Source organism: Pimephales promelas, chromosome 2, assembly GCF_988280905.1.
Source record: "Pimephales promelas chromosome 2, fPimPro1.hap1.1, whole genome shotgun sequence".
NCBI lineage: Eukaryota > Metazoa > Chordata > Actinopteri > Cypriniformes > Leuciscidae > Pimephales > Pimephales promelas.
In genome coordinates, this window is record NC_142770.1 from 7,750,519 (window position 1) to 7,768,021 (window position 17,503).

General features: G+C 34.6%; 1 protein-coding gene across 1 annotated transcript in view; it reads left to right on the top strand.

Moving 5' to 3' along the window:
- mgat5 (alpha-1,6-mannosylglycoprotein 6-beta-N-acetylglucosaminyltransferase) overlaps nucleotides 1-17,503 on the top strand; it is an 83,265-nt gene that overhangs the window by 60,717 nt on the left and 5,045 nt on the right. The window contains exons 5-12 of the mRNA XM_039682587.2: nucleotides 2,008-2,097; nucleotides 2,806-2,877; nucleotides 3,014-3,175; nucleotides 4,625-4,794; nucleotides 4,878-5,012; nucleotides 6,411-6,544; nucleotides 13,104-13,237; nucleotides 16,151-16,300. Coding sequence (XP_039538521.2) covers nucleotides 2,008-2,097; nucleotides 2,806-2,877; nucleotides 3,014-3,175; nucleotides 4,625-4,794; nucleotides 4,878-5,012; nucleotides 6,411-6,544; nucleotides 13,104-13,237; nucleotides 16,151-16,300 — 1,047 coding nt within the window. The remainder of the gene's footprint in view (nucleotides 1-2,007; nucleotides 2,098-2,805; nucleotides 2,878-3,013; nucleotides 3,176-4,624; nucleotides 4,795-4,877; nucleotides 5,013-6,410; nucleotides 6,545-13,103; nucleotides 13,238-16,150; nucleotides 16,301-17,503) is intronic.

Sequence of the window (17,503 nt, forward strand, 5' to 3'; positions counted from 1 at the left end):
AAACACGAGAGACACTCAGAGATATAATGAAAAATAATTTAATAATAAATAGGTTGGTTAACATAATATGTGAAAAAGGGCAAAAGGAAAAAGGGAAAACAGGATTTGTGCCAAACAAACGAAAGTAACAATCTAAACCTAGACTAAAACAAAAGAACAAAGAAAAAGTCTTCAACGTCCTAGACGCCGTATCTAAACTACACTAACTAATAACAAAAATACAGGGGGTGGCACAAATCTCTAACCTAGTGAATCTACACACACAAAAAAACCTTGTGTGTGTATTCTATTCCCAGCTAACCCAGCCTTGCAAAGCTGCTTAACAGACTCAGAATCTCACAAATGTGAAATTTTAGGGAAAACTCAAAAGGTAAGCGTAACATTACATGACAAAATAAAGCAAACACTTAACAGAACTAAATCAACTGGAGAGAAAACAAAAAAAAACAAACATCTCAAATCAAAACCAAAGTCTCTCAAAGCAAGCACAAAAATCTCTCTCTCTTCCCGCGGTTAGCACGCGTCTTAAGTAGGGCTTCTCCAGGTGCCGCCTCCCAGGCAAACCTGCTCATTACGCTGATTGACAGGTGTTATAGCCAATCAGCGACGACCTGCGAAAGTGAAAGTAAGGAAGAGAGACAAAAGAAAAACACAAACCCCGAAGGAAAACAATCTAACCGTCCCTAAGGACGCAACACTGCACTTTGATCTTTAAAACTTTTCAGACCTTTTATGTTCACAAACAGATAGATTACATATTACACACTGCATGAAAGGACATATTTGAAAAAGCATAATAAGGGCACTTTAATTCAATTGAAAAATGTAATTGTACAAATAAAGATCACTCTTTTTTTGATGTTTGTTTTCTATCACATTATTTGACCTCTTTAAAATCCGTTAAGGAATTCCGAGTTGACTGTTACCATGTGATAATAGTTTTTCCTTCTTGGAATTGCATTTCTTTTAATGACCTAACCCGATACTCAGAACGAGTCCCTCTGGGTTTTTTTACAGAACGTTGATGTAGCAGCCAGACGGGGCCAATTACGTGGGATTTAACATCAAGCAGAGCAACCCGAATGTGACTGCAGTAATAGAGTGAGAACAGCCTAACCAAGTTGTTTGACTTTAGTTTGGAAGCTTAGAAGGTCTAAAAACACTTTTGTTTATCCATTAAACCATAGAAACGTACAATGAAAAAGAAGAGGGTGTAATCAAGAGAATGTGCATTTAAAGGATATAAAATCCATCAGTTTTGCAAAAGTAATATTTAAGCCCCTTTCACACAGAGATTCCGGAAAATACACGGATAATGCGACCCGGCATTTGTCCCGGGATTGTTTGATTTTGGATCATTCACACTGCCAGTGATTTGCCGGGATCTGTGAGTGCGTTCACACACAACCCGTAAAGATCCCGGAAAGACGCATGACGTCAGGATGAGACGTGAAACGTGCGCGTCGAAAACATGTACACGCGCATTCCGCATGGACAACGTAAAATGTTTCGTCTTCATGCGAATCCGAGCTTTTTCTCATCAAATGCTAATTAGTTAAATGTAAATTAAGTACAACTGAGTATTTCCTACTTTTACAATGTAAAATAGCTTGTCTACATGCAAATGAACTTTTTTTTGTCAAGTGCTGACTCATTAAAAACGCACAGTGCCATCCTTCTCAAAATCCCGGATTGATTAGTGTGAAGTGAACCACACGGTTCGATCAATAAGTCCCTTTCCGTCCTATAGAGAGTCAGTTTGAGAAGAAATTGGATACAGGAAGTGGAAACCAATGGTTTTTCTCAAGGTCAGGCTGATTCTGATAAATATCCTGCAAAAACCTGTCAGGAAATGAAACCGCATCCTTGACACACGGCTTCCTGCACAACTGGGGATTTTTTTTTATACTTGGTGGTTTTTAAAACCCCTAAAGTCTCTCACAACTTTGTTTTTTTTCCTTATCTGATCTAACAAACTCTTTTTCATTTCTTCTACCTCATGTTCAGTGGATGAAGGACATGTGGCGTTCGGACCCCTGCTACGGAAACTACGGAGTGGACGGATCCACCTGTTCGTTCTTCATTTATCTGAGTGAGGTAAGATGTGACGGGAACGTTGGCCTAATAGTTACAGATATGGGCTGTATAAAAAATGACTAGTTTGGGGGTAAGTTTCGACTTCCACAATTACATCCACAAAAAGAAATTAAATACATTTGAATGAAAAATATATAAAATACACATTGATTTTTATTAAAATACTTAAAAAGAATTAAATGACGAAATTCATTTAATAAATTTATAAAATAAAATTCATACACTTTTTAACAAGGTTTCCATTTAGGGGGAACATTTAATATAATTAAATATATTATAATTGAATAAATAAATTATATTTTGGCATGACAAAACATTGATAAAGGCAGTACATAAATTCTTTTTTTTTTTTAGTTTCTCTCAGAGAACCTGTCAATCTCATCTGTCAATCATGATGTCACGACACCGCATCAACTAACTAACTAAAAACAGACTTATTTTAAAAACAAACACTTGAAATTACATCAGCGTGATAAAAACTACAGTAAATGATATTTGGAAAAACGATATTTGAAGCGTGATTTAATTGTTTAGTTGGTCTCGCGTGCCGTTGAATAACACAGGGAGGCGGGGTTTATGACCTATACCATGACCACCCACCGGGGGGCGATCAAGACGTTTTGGCTTCAATTTTCAGGGCTTGTGCGGCACGCTTGGTCTGATCGTTAGCGAGGACGAATGCTAATTCACCGTTTTTGTGTGTGCTAGGTTGAAAACTGGTGCCCTCGGCTGCTGTGGAGGATCAAAAATATTGCGGATGAAGCCGACAGAAAGGCACAGGTCTTTAAATGAATCATTTTTATTCGTTTGTCATTAAAATGAGCTTTCCATAAAACATGTCCTAATTTAAACCGAGAGAGACAACGAGTAAAAGGAAAAAAAAAGCCTCAGTGTTTTCTGCATTTTGTTTGCACAGAAGGAGATCCGCACGAGTTTCGAGGAGCTGTATCGCGTGATGTCGCGGCGCGAGGAGTTTCGCTGGATGATGTTGCGGATCAAGCGAATGGAGGAGCCGTGGGTCAGTGCCGTTCGCTCCCTCGCCACCAAACAGAACCTCGCCAAACACAAGCGCAAAAAGGTGAGTGAAAAATTTCACGATTGACTCTACATGGCGGCCTTTAATGAAGCTGCCGGTGTTTCCCATTGAATAATACACACAACTGCAGATACACACACTTTCCCAAAAGCGTCTTTGTCTTTCTCTGTCACCTGCTGTCATGCGGCACAGCGGGACACAAAACCACAAAGCACACGTGAGAGTCTCTCTAGAGGTCGCCTGGTTTCAAACCTGAAATAACCTCAGTCGTTGAGAGCTTAAAAGCATGTCACTGTTACCCATAATCCTCTGCTGATACTCATCCACCACTCTAATGTGACTGCGTATGATATGAGTCCCTTGACATATTAATTCTAAAACCAATGGTATGAATGAAAAAAATAGAAGACTGCAGATACTGACATGAGAGAATTTAAGATATCGCAACCCACCGTTTTTTTGTTGTTGTTTTTACCCAGAATGCAACCTTCTCTTTCCATTTACTTCTTCACAATAAGCATATCTGATTTTTAAGACTGTAAAAAACGGGTTTTGGTCAGATATTAACCATTCAATTTCATGGAATCAGACGTTTAAATAATTTAGTGCAATTTTATTATTATTATTATTATTAAGAAATGAAAATGAAATTCATTAATCATGTATATCAATATTTTTAGAAAATATTTTTTTTTATATTAAACCAAAAATATATTATACTTTCTAAAAATATTGATTTGTAAATATATATTTACTTACTAGTCAGTTTAAAGTGACTGTACTTTTATATATTAGAATATTGTTTATATATTTTTTTAGATATAATATTATAGTGCATCATAATTACTGTTGCTTATTTCAAGAGATCCTCAATAAAGGCTAATATTTTGTATTATTTATTGCTGCAATAATTTAAGGTTTATTTAAATTGATTTATAATTTTTTTTAAGTTAACTATTATATTTCAATACTCTATAAATGAAATCAGATTTTTTGATCAGGTTTAATTAGGACTGTCAATGTTAATTTGTTAATGTAGTGTGATTTAATAAAATAATGCAGTAAATAATGTAAGAAAATAATGCAGTAAAATAGTATACAAAAAAATGAATCATTAGTAAATATTTTATAACATTTTTATTAGTAAAATGTAATTTTATTATTATTATATTTCTTTATTATAAAGGATTTTAATATATATATATATATATATATATATATATATATATATATATCAATGATTACTTAATCACCATATTTAATTAATTGTCCACTTTAGAGTGATTTAATATATATATATATAAGATAAGATAATTATATTTACTTTTGCTTAATATTTTATTTATTATTATTACTTTATTTTTAAATTAATATTTACCTTTTAATTATTAAAATTAAATTTAAAAATTTTAATTAAAATTGTTTTATTTACATTTGAATATTGTAGACATTTTTGTGGGAAAAAAATAAATAATTTCTTTATTATCTTAGATCCTGGTGCACTTGGGTCTCCTGACGAAGGAGTCTGGTTTCAAGATCGCGGAGAACGCGTTCAGCGGGGGTCCTCTGGGAGAGCTGGTCCAGTGGAGTGACCTCATCACCACGCTGTACCTGCTCGGACACGACATCCGAATCTCCGCCTCTCTCGCTGAGCTAAAGGAGTGAGTCTCCGCCTCCGTCCGTGTGCTCCAGTATCATATCATCTCCGTTCAGTTCATTTGAATTCCTCTCTGTCTCTCGCCAGGATCATGAAGAAGGTCATGGGCAACAAGTCCAGCTGCCCCACGAAGGGTGATAAAATCGTGGAGCTCATCTACATAGACATCGTCGGTCTGGCTCAGTTCAAGAAGACTCTGGGCCCGTCCTGGGTCCATTATCAGTACGTTCACATCACATTTGTGTTTTATTATTAACATCTGTGTGTGGCCGCGACCTTTCCTCGATCACATTCTCTTCGGCTCGGTTGACACGGCGGGGCGTTATTGGCCACGTAAAGCCGTTTTAAATGAGTCTAAACCTGATCTCCTGGTGATCTCTCCTGCTTCAGACAGTGTGGGGTCGATCTCGTGCTCTCCGCGCCGCTGTGAACCCGACCTGTTATTCCAGTCTGGATAGGGCTTATCGAGGAATCAGAAACACTATCGTCTGCTAACGGATAACTTCCTCTGGGGTTATAGACTGCATTCGTTTATTTTACTCTAATTAGAAGCTCTGTGTGTTTGGACAGATTTGGGAAAGTCTTCTGAAATTATTTTTTTCTTTTTCTTTTGAGTTTTTTTTTATAATACTTAAAAAAAAAAAATATATATATATATATATATATATATATATATAAAAAATTGCAAAAGATAAATATATAGAAATGTACACTACCAGTCAAAAGTTTTGGATCGGTACGATTTTTAACGTTTTTAACGTCTCTTCTGCTGCATTTATTTGATTAAAAATACCGCACCAAAAAAAACTGATATTGTTAAATATTATGACAGTTTAAAACTGTTTTTTATTTGAATATATTTTTATCTCATCATAGTAGAGTGATTTCTGAAGGATCATGTGACTCTGAGGACTGGAGTTATGCTGAACATTCAGCTTTGATCACAGGAATTAATCACACTTTACTATATATTCACATAGAAAACTGATTATTTAAATTGTAATAATATTTCACAATATTTCAAATAATATTATTTATATTGTAAATAATATTTTACAATATTTCAATGAAATCTATTTACAATATATTTCAATATTTAATTCAGAAAAACAGAGCAAAAACTTTTTTCCATGAAAAAATGATCTCGTAATTCTGAGAATTAACTTGTTAATCAAAAAAAAAAACAGAGCAAAAACGTTTTTTTTTTCCCATGGAAAAATTATCTCGTAATTCTGAGATAATTAACTCGTTAGTTCAGAAAAACAGAACAAACTTTTTTGACAAATATCATGACAAATATCTTGTAATTCTGAGAATTAACTTGTTCATTAAAAAAAACAGAGCAAAAACGTTTTTTTGTTTTTTTTCATGGAAAAATTATCTCGTAATTCTGAGATAATTAACTTGTTAACTCAGGAAAAACAGAGCAAAACTTTTTTTCATGAAAAATTATCTCGTAATTCTGAAAAAACAGAGTAGATTTTTTTCTTCAAGTGAATGCAATATGCTTCCGTATTATGCAATATATAATTATTTGGTTTATTTATTTTTGCTGGTTTGTCTTGTTTTCGAGTGTCTTGTGTGCTGCTGTCACTCAAGCGTTGACGGTGTGTGTTTCAGGTGCATGCTGAGGGTCCTGGACTCCTTCGGGACCGAGCCGGAGTTTAACCACGCCCACTACGCCCAGTCGAAAGGTCACAAAACTCCATGGGGCAAGTGGAACCTGAACCCCCAACAGTTCAACACCATGTTTCGTAAGTGTGCATGAGAGAGGCTTTTTGTATGTCTGTGTTTAACGTTTTCCGTTTTACCCTTTGGACGTGGAAACTTTATCCCGGCCCCCATCAGGGTTCAGGGGATCGTCTCGGCCTCTGAATACCTCTTTTGTTTACCAACAGACTTTGACATTCTCATAACACTCGCAGCTTTCCAAGCAGAACTGCTCTTATTTCTGATTAAGGCCGTTCAAGAGCAGAGATTGGTTTCACATTCACAGAGGTGTGTGTGTGTGTGTGTGTGTGTGTGTGTGTGTGTGACCGAACACATGTTTGAAGTGTTTCTGCTGTTTAGTGATGTAGTGAACTGAACCTGGTGGGGAAAAAAAAGATTTAGTTTTATATTTTTATAAAGTTTAGTTTTATAATATTTTTTAACATTTCAGTCTTTGTTTTAATCGCAAAAAAATCTAAAATTAAACTATATATAATATATAAAAATATATTGTTTTCAGTGGGAAAATGTGCTTAATTTTTATGAATTTTATGAGTTTATATATGAATTATTATTATTATTATTTCTACTGTTCCAGTTTGCACGATATTCTTTCGAATTATTTTCGAATTAACATAATTTGTTTTGAAAGTAGTTTTACTTTGTAATTACTTTTGTCGTTAAAAAATTTAAAATAGAAAAAAATGTAAAACGCAAAAGATAAATATTGGTGAATGTATTTAAAAAACTAATAATTTCATGACACTTTTATAAATATATTTTTTAATTAAAATAATGATTAAAATAATGATAAAATTTATATATTTTTAATTATAAAAAATTATAAATTATAAAAATAATGATACATTTATGTAATTTATATAATTCTGGGAATTCTGTGCAACTGGCATGAAAATAATTACATAGAAAAAATAATATAACGGTTTTGTTTTGCATTTTGACATTTTTCATTTCAATTAAGCCCATTTTCCCACCATATTCTTGAATTGTTTCATAATTATTGAAATAATAAACAATATTTTTAATATTTTTATTTCAATCAGCATCCAGCACATAATTTTTATTCTAAAGCCAGCACTTACCGATATATTAATATCAATAACAATATCATAATATCTGGTTTTAGATTACGGTAATGACAATTTGTGGGGCGATATGCATAAATTGTTACATTGCAAAACATAAATAGAAGTTGAAAACTACCTGTAGCCTGCGTGTTCTTCACATCTGAGTTGAACTACATATCTGACGGTGTTGTGTGTGTGTGTGTGTGTGTGTGGTATTGTGTATCTGATCTCCTGGAGGCTGATTTGGAGAAGATGTCCCCTTGACAGGTGTGTGTAATTGACCTCGGCGTGAGTCCACGGGCATCTATAAACTGCAGTGAGAACATGACCGTTGACAGCGGAGTGACACGTAACCTCTCCGTCCTGTCAGTCAACGCCAGATTCAGACGATTAGCAAGCTCAAGCGGTTCTGAAAACCTACGCTTCAAATATTGCCACCCGGTTGCATCAGATGCCTGCGCACGTGTGTGTATACGCCTTAATTCTTAACACTGTCAGTCAAAACTCTTCCCTCGACGCATCCCACAATGCACTGCGATATCTCATTTCACGACAAATGGGAGATGATAATCATCCGTTGACCTCATATATTGTCTGTGTGACAGACCAGTGTGACCTGCCCCTGTTTTCTTTAGCTGAACGTCCTCCTGGCCGCCCGTCCTGCAGGTGCTATTGTTCTTAACACTTCCCACATGTATCAGATGAGCGGGTCGAGGAAGGAAGTGGCTTTCAGCACAGCATTAACGTTGCGCTCCTGGAATAATTCAGTTCCTGTTTTGTTTCGCTTCACAGATGACGTCATTGTGTTTGCTCAATGCTCAGTGTGTGCTGTCGTGGCGGATGGTTCACAGATTTCACGAGCGCACTTCCGCTTGAACCATTCGCTTGAGAGACCACACTAACCTTCATTCTCTTTTGAAACGAAACTGGCGCCGCCTCATGCAAAATGTGAAAAGATTGTTTTCTTTCCTGTTGGGCTGTTTCCAGATACCTTTCATAAACATAAGTAGCCACTGGCTATTGCGAGGAATAGCCCAAAATATGAATATAAATATAAATGTGTTTATGATACATCAAATATGAGCAGTTCAGAGTCAGTCTGTGCATTAAAAACACTTCTCCTTTAGCAGTTTCCCAATTAAAAGCGTCCGGCGCAGTCGGTAGTTCACAATCATCTGTTTATGATGCTGTATTATTAATTGCAGGGAGAGAGTTTGCCTAATGCCATATGGAAAAATTATAACAGATGTGTGTTTGTATGTGTATAGTGTGTGTTTTTAATATGTGTGTGTGTGTGTGTGTGTGTTTATATGTGTATATATATTATATTTGTATGTATATATATGTATACTTATGTAATTTTATATATTTTATACATATGAAGTGTTTAATGCATATATGTATATGTGTAGCCATTTATAATACATAACATATTTACACATTTAAAAGAATAGTTCACTTTTAAAAAAACTTTTGCTGATAATTTACTCACCCCCATGTCTTCCAAGATGTCAAAGAAATGAAGGATTTTGATGAAAACATTCCAGGATTTTCTCCATATAATGGACTTCAATGGGAACCAAACAGTTCAAGGTCCAAAAGACAGTTTCAGTGCAAACTGCAAACTGTTCAAAAGGCTTTAAACGATTCCAGACGATGAATAAGGGTCTTATCAAGCGAAATGATCACTCATTAAAAAAAAGTTTAAGTTTTATAAGCTCAAATGGTCGCCTTGCTCTGTTCTGTGATGCGCGTTCGTGACTCTCCTGTTCGAACTAGTTTATCAAAATGAACCCAATCTTTTTTCGATTCATTTGGTTCATTCAACGAGCGAAATGAACGAATTGACTCTGGAAAAGATTTGTTCATTTTGATGAACAAGTTCGAATAGGAGAGTCACGAACGCGCATCACAGAACAGAGCAAGGCGACCATTTGAGCTTATAAAACTTAAACTTTTTTTTAATGAGTGATCATTTCGCTTGATAAGACCCTTATTCATCGTCTGGAATCGTTTAAAGCCCTTTGAACAGTTTGCAGTTTGCACTGAAACTGTCTTTTGGACCTTGAACTGTTTGGACCCCATTGAAGTCCATTATATGGAGAAAAAACCTTCATTTCTTTTCGACTGAAGAAAGAAAGACATGGACATCTTGGATGACATGGGGGTGAGTAAATTATCAGCAAAAGTTTTTTTTTAAAAGTGAACTAATCCTTTAAATAATGCTATATATGATTAATTTTATTCAGCCATTTTAAGATGATGAGTAGCCAAAAAATGTGTCTCGTCAAGACCATTTGAGAAACGTCAACGTCCTTCTTGACAATTCTAGACCCTACACACTTCTTTTGCCCTCAGATGATTTCATCTTTTATCCTGTAATTTTTATATAAGAATAAAGCTTCAGAAACTAATCCACACTCAAACTAAGCACAATTTGTGTTCATCAGGATGAGATGTCTATCGTGATTTAAGCCGCTGCAGTGACAGGAGAATAACTGTGTGTGTGTGTGTGTGTAATATGCTGAGGTTTTGTTTCGTTTTTCCTGGACTTAATAAACTCTCTCTCACACACACTCACACACAAACTCCCCACATTCCTGGGAATTAGTGACAACATCATGCCTGCAAACTGTGTAATATATCTCTTCAGCATTTCTGTGTGTTGTTGCTGTGTCAGGTTTTGAAACGCTGTTCTGAAGGACGGTGTGTGTGTGTGTTTGTAAGCTCGAGATTCGTCTTTCGCAATTAAATCACAAACCTTCCTATTTTTTTGGTGAGAAAAAGCCTGTATGACTGTTTTCTCGTACAAGTGTGTGTGAGCAAGAGGCCCGAATCCCATTTAAACGACGTTTATGGGTTCTGCAAAATTGTGCAAATTGCATTATGGGCCGCCTGGGTTCTGAATTTCATCCTGTACTCTCAATGGAATAGATGAGTAACCTTGACAACACATTACAACTGCTCCCACAGGCCACACACACACACTCACACCCACACATTCACTTTAAGCCTCACATTTGAGGGTGTGTGTGTGTGAATAAGAAATCTTAATCTCAGGATTGAATTTTTTGGACAGATGGCATTCAGGTGTTTCTCTGCCAAGCCTCGTTACCCTGGCGACCTCTTGGACTACCGTTGTCATGGTAACAACTCCTCGTTTGGCATCGCGAACACCCACATGGATCTTTCTCGCACACGATTAATCTGAACATCTTCCCTCAGGCACTACAGTCCCGATGTTCTGTGCTAGATCACAGATATTCTTGTTTCATAAAGAATAAATGCTAACACTTAAAAATGCTAAGTCCATTAGTTAATGTTAATCAATGCATTAACTAACACTGAGCAGTATATTTATCACAATCAGCCAATCAGCTTGTGCCATGCGTAGTGGTCGGCCGATATGGGTTTTTTGATGGCCGATGCCGATATCTGAGAGAGCAGGGTGGCCGATGGCCATTATAAAGCCAATATATATATATACTGTATATATACACACACACATATATATATATATATATATAAATATCAGCTGATATAAAGCCGATATTTATATTTTTGTATATATATATATATATATATATATATATATTAGTGCTGTCAAACGATTAAAATATTTAATTGCGATTAATCGCATTAATGTCATAGTTAACTCGCGATTAATCGCACATTTTTATCTATTCTAAATGTCTTTTGATTTCTTTTTTTTACATAATTTTTTTTTTTTAATTTTAATGCTCTTATCAACATGGAAAAAAGGGATTGGCTTGTTTAGTGCAAATGTTTTTTTTATTATTATTATTGAAAATAACATTGGAATAGTGCTCAATTTCACACTAACATATATAAATAATCTCTTACACAATGTAACACTGTCTATCAATAAAAAGGGTGAAAGAAATACTGACGAGGTCCTGATATTGACGAGGGGGTGGAGAATTCGCATCATCTGTGTGTGTGTTTGCTTGGCCATCATCAAGTGGTATTTCAGACTGGACGTGCTGCGATGATGATCGCTCAGTTCACAACGACAAAACACACAGATCACTTGGTCTTGTCAATGGGACAATTTGTCAACTTTTTAAAAGTAAACTTCCATTCAGAATCTTAGGGCATCCATTTCGGCGTCTCGCGCTCGTCATCCACTCAAAACGTAACGTTACTATTTGGCCGGCTCGCAAGCCGTAACGAGTGTGTGGCACAAAACGTACTCTCGCTGCGCTCTGAACCCATTCATTTCAATGACTTGCGCCGCGCGAGGACGTTTTGTTGCTTCTTCGGCCAAAGCACAAGCGGATCTAGACCGTAAACAAAACAACAGGCACGCCGCAAACACACGTTTGGGCTTGCGAGCCGGCTTTGAGTGGATGACGAGCGCGATATGCCAAAATGGATCAGGACGCATGCTGCGTCCTGTTGCAAAAGCATGTGAAAAACGACAAAGTTTGCTAGGACAAAAAGATTGTTAATCGCGCGATAAAAAAATTTACGTCGTTAAAATGGGTTTGCGTTAACGCCGTTAATAACGCGTTAACCTAGCCCTAATATATATATATATATATAAATATCGGCCGATATAAAGCCGATATTTATATTTTTGTATATATATATATATATTTAAAAATATCGGCTTTATATTGGCCACAAAAGTCTTTAAAATAAGCAACTTCTTGAATCTGCAAACCCATTACAGTTTTTTTTCCACAAATAAATTCATTGCTTAAAAACAAATTAATATGTGAATAAAAATGAAGTGAACACTGTAACAGGGCACTCAGTAATCTGGTAATTTCATGCGCACTGATCATCTTAATTTAAAAAAAAAAAATGTAAAAAAATTAAATAAATTTTACTTTTTTACTTTTGACAAGGTAACGTTAATTTAACATACAGCAAACAGTGAAAACGACATGAATATGACACAGTGGGCAACTGGATATAGCACAGCATACGGTATTTTGAAGGGATTTAAAATGTTTTGATCACGTCTCCTGTGAAGCGCCGCCAAAATAAAAGTCCCGCTTCCAACACATCGGCCAATCAGAAAAACTCATCAGCCGATGCCGATATTTAAAAAATGGCAAATATCGACCGATATATCGGCCGATTTTTGGCATTTTTTTTTTAAATATCGGTATTGGCCGATAAGTTTTTGTGCCGATATATCGGTCGACCATTAGACATGCGGTAATGATGTGATTGCCGATTGTAAAGGACCTATCAGCCGGCACTCTCTAGAGTTACATGGAAGGGATAAAGTACAGTCTGCCGGTCTTGTATTATCTTAAATGGATTTAAATGGAGTTGTGTTGAATGTAAAAGAAGATATTTTAAAGAATGTTGGTTACCAAGACAAAATATCATCTTTTGTGTTCAACAGAAGGAATAAACTCACTCAGGTTTGGAGCAACTTGAGGTCAAGTAAATGATGACAGAATTTGTGGGTGAACTATCCCTTTAAGTTAACGCTGACTGTATCGATCTCTGATTGGTTGTTCTGTTTACCCTGCAGCTCACACTCCAGATAACAGCTTCCTGGGCTTCGTGGTGGAACAGCACCTGAACGCCAGTGACGTCAGGCACATCGACGACATCAAGAGACAAAACCAGTCGCTGGTTTATGGCAAGGTGGACAACTTCTGGAAGGTGGGTTCTTGTCGAACAACAGTCGCGTCCAACGTTTTTTTGGGCTGTTTACATGTGAAACTCGGCTGTGTTTATAAACTAGATTGCTTTGCCACATTTTCCGACTTTCCGCGCCAGAAAAAGTGTTTTCAATCCGACTCTGATGACTTCAGCGTTTCCCCACTGCGAGGTCACGGCCGTTCCGTTGTTAAGACGTCCCTTCTGGATCTGAAACGGCCCATGTGATGAGAGAGCACTCATGAAAAACAAATCCCGCCGTCCGTACGCGAACACACTCCTGGACGTCTAATCCCACACACTTCCTTCCAGATAGGGCCTTTTTATGGATTCTCAATCCATTTCAGGGACATTTTTCTGATATTTTGCTCCAATTTCGATTTTGTTCTCTTGAACACGTGGGATGGAAACGGTGCAAAGTTTAATCCGCAACTTTGAATTGAAGCAAATCCAATGACTGCTAATTTGCATTTAAGCTCAGGGAAAATTTTTTGCATATTTGGCATTGTGTTATGAAGAGAGTCATATTACAGAGTTTTATTTCTCTCATGTAACAATGATCATTTACATATATTAAAGGTACAGTCTCAAAAAAACAAAGCATTAGTTTAGTTCTCGCATTTAACCTCATGCGATGTTGCTGATGATGTCCTTCACCCAGCGAGAGAAACAGAAAGACTCCTGCTATTGCACAGCCTCTCAAGTACTGGTTTCCATGGAAACAAACTTGAGCATAGAAGTGTGTGTGTGTGGTCTAGAGATCAAAGGATATGTGTATAAGCTTTTGAAATGCAAATAAAGTCTTAACTGTCTTTATACACACACACACAAATACATTCATCGCATTGTGTACGCACACATGTAATGCATCTATGTGTGTATATTTTTCTATCTGGAACACAGATGCTCTTTAAGTATGTGAACACCTCACATTTGAGATGAAAACTTACGTGCACTAAATGAATCCGAACAGTGCACATTTGTACTCTTTCTAGTTCCGGATCACTCCGTGTCAGCGTGTCATGCTGTGTTGGCATTTTCTACCCAATAGTCTTATCATTGCGCGTGTGTTAGTCGATGAAACAAGGAAGTAATTGATCATTAAACAACAAGGACATCATTGTTATTCTGTTTGGTAGTTTGTGTTCTGATAACTTGGACGTGAATCCAGCTAAACATTGTGAGACAAAAAATACAAATTCATTTTATTGTTTTGTTTTATTTTTAAATATTACATTTGCAATTTATTAATTATTATTAGTGTCACCATGAAAAGCATAAAAGTGAAGAAGATAATGAAACCAAAAAGCAACAAGTATAAAAAACAAAGTGATAGTCAGCCTCTGTGAATTGTGCAGCATATGTGTGACTATATATATATATATGTGTGTGTGTGTGTGTCATATATACATATAGATATATTAGGACTGTCAAACGATTATTCGCTTCCAAAATGAAAGTTTGTGTTTACATAATATATGTGGGTGCAATGTGTATAATTATTTTATATATATAAATACACACACATGCTTGTATTTATTTAATAAATATTTTCATGTATATACTGTATACAGATTTACATATAATTTATATTATATATAAATATAAATGTTTTATATATAAATATTATGTTTTTCTTAAATATATATATATATATATATATATAAAATAATTATATACAATGCACCCACATATGTTATGTAAACACAAACTTGTATTTTGGATGCGATTAATATATAATATAATATATATTGATATATATATATATATATTATATTATATATATATATATATATATATATATATATATATTAATAACCCATAACAATAATAAAATAAATAAATACATAAAACCTAAAAATTTATATATTTTGTTAAATATATATATATAAATAAATTAATAAATAAAGCCTAAAAATGTGTGTGTGTGTGTGTGTGTATATATATATATATATATATATACATTTTTAGGCTTTATTTATTAATTTTATGATTATTATTATGGGTTATTTGTAATTCTTTTATAAATACTTTTTGCTGTGTTTTCACTTTCCTTATTGTTCCTGTGACCTTGTGAAACACACACACACACAAATCCATTGGCCGTGTTTCTGTTTCCACCCTCTGACGGGAAGTGGGCTTCTTTGTATTCTTTGAGCGATTGTAAAGAAAAAGCTTCATTTTATCCTCTTTTCCCCCTAGAGTCCCGTTTGACTGTTCCTGTCTCCTTTTGCACTTCTGCTCAACTGAAAAAGCTAAAAAACTGACAGCTAAAAAAAAGAAATCTGTGTGTGTATAGGTTTTTTTAAGCTTCCTGTGGTCTTTTTTTGTTTGCTTCAGTCAGTCGAGTCAGAGTATCTGGTGACAGGATAGATCCCTGCAGAAATCTGCATTTCATGGCTTCAAATAAGATGTTTACAACACATTTTACTTCTTACTATTATTGAATTCAGACTTTACAAATATTTAGCCCCGCCTACACGGAAAAGAAAAATTTTGTTATTTTTTTACATTTGAATATTATCAGTACTAATATAATATTATTCTTCATATTTTATATATGTTAATTTATATCTTCTTAAATATGCTAATTTTATTATTGTCAGTTTATTTGTATTATTATTATTATTGATCGTTTTGATTATATACCAATTCAATAAAATAGACATTATTAGTCATTTTATAAAATATATAAATAATTTTAATAAAATAAATGTTCGTTATTATTAGTCATTTTCTAATATATATAAACAATTTTAATAAAATAAATGTTCGTTATTATTATCGGAATGTATTTAAAAACGTTTAGCCACGCCCACGCGATCTTGCTTACATCAGCAGAAAAGAAAACTCGCTTTGAGCTGTGCACAACAAGACTCGCATTTTTACACGTGTGTGTCTTTATTTGTGTTTTAGGATAAGAAGAAATACCTGGACATCATTCACTCGTACATGGAGGTGCACGGCACGGTCCACGGCACTAGTACGGTCCACCTGCCGAGTTACGTGAGGAACCACGGCATCCTCAGCGGACGCGACCTCCAGTTCCTCCTGCGCGAGACCAAGGTGAACTAAACATTAAACTAAACTGATATGACACCTCTAGAATGGTTCATTCGGACTTTCTACCCTGAGTTTGTAGTGTAACTCGAGTATGTTCAAACTACCCAGCTCGCTTTAAACTTTGTGGCCTGTGCCACGCTTGAAGATCAGCCACAAGAGAGGAAGTGCTCACACTGCTGTTCCTCTGAAGTCTCTCTCGGCTCACTTTCCTCGCTTTGAGCTCACTTTTCTGTTGTTTCAGCTTCATGTAAAGAGCCAAAGAGAGCAAGGCTGCTTCATTTACATCCAGTGAACTCGTCTTCAGGTTCAGTCGTCGGTGCGGCGACTAATTTACAAATACACAAAATAACCCCGGAGTTCCTCAGACATGCAAACGATCTTCTTTACCACACGTGAAGACATCTCGTTTCCGTCTCCATCGTTCTCTGGCGCGGTTTCAGCCATATTACACTTTCAGCCTGTTTTTCTAATACCTCTCTGCTGCCTCCTGCTGGTAAACACTGGAAGTTCAGCAACAGAAATCTTTGATACCTTTTTATACATAATAATAATTTATTCATTTTAAATAACAATGGTATATATTGTTAATATTATATCATAATTGTTATTATTTTGATTATATAACTATTTAATAAAATGTGTTATGAGTATTTTGTAATGCATATATATCCATAATAGTGTTTTAATATTATATTAATATTACACATGTATTATATTTAACATATATTTAATGTTACTTTTTATTATTATTATTATTATTAATATTTTTTTAAATACCTATTTAAAAATAAAATAAAAGTTAATAATTTATAATACATATAAATCAATAAATAATATTCGTTTTTGTGTGTTTTGTAATTATAAAAAAATATTAGCGTGGATGATTAGTGTTCTGATGATATTAATAGTAATATTAAACTTTATATTTTATACTTTTGTTAATTTTTTTATTTTATTTATAATTTTAATAGTAATATTATATATTATTATTTTACATTATATGAGTATATATTTAATGTTCTTTTTTTCAAATGGAGATAATTATGAATACTAAAGACTAACCGTATTTCTCATAATTAGTTTTTATATTTGTAGAATTAGTGTTTTATTAATATTAATGTTTTATTAATATTAATTTATTAATGTTGTTATTATTATTGATAATTTTGATTAGAACACAATTAAATATCACTTTAATAATAAACT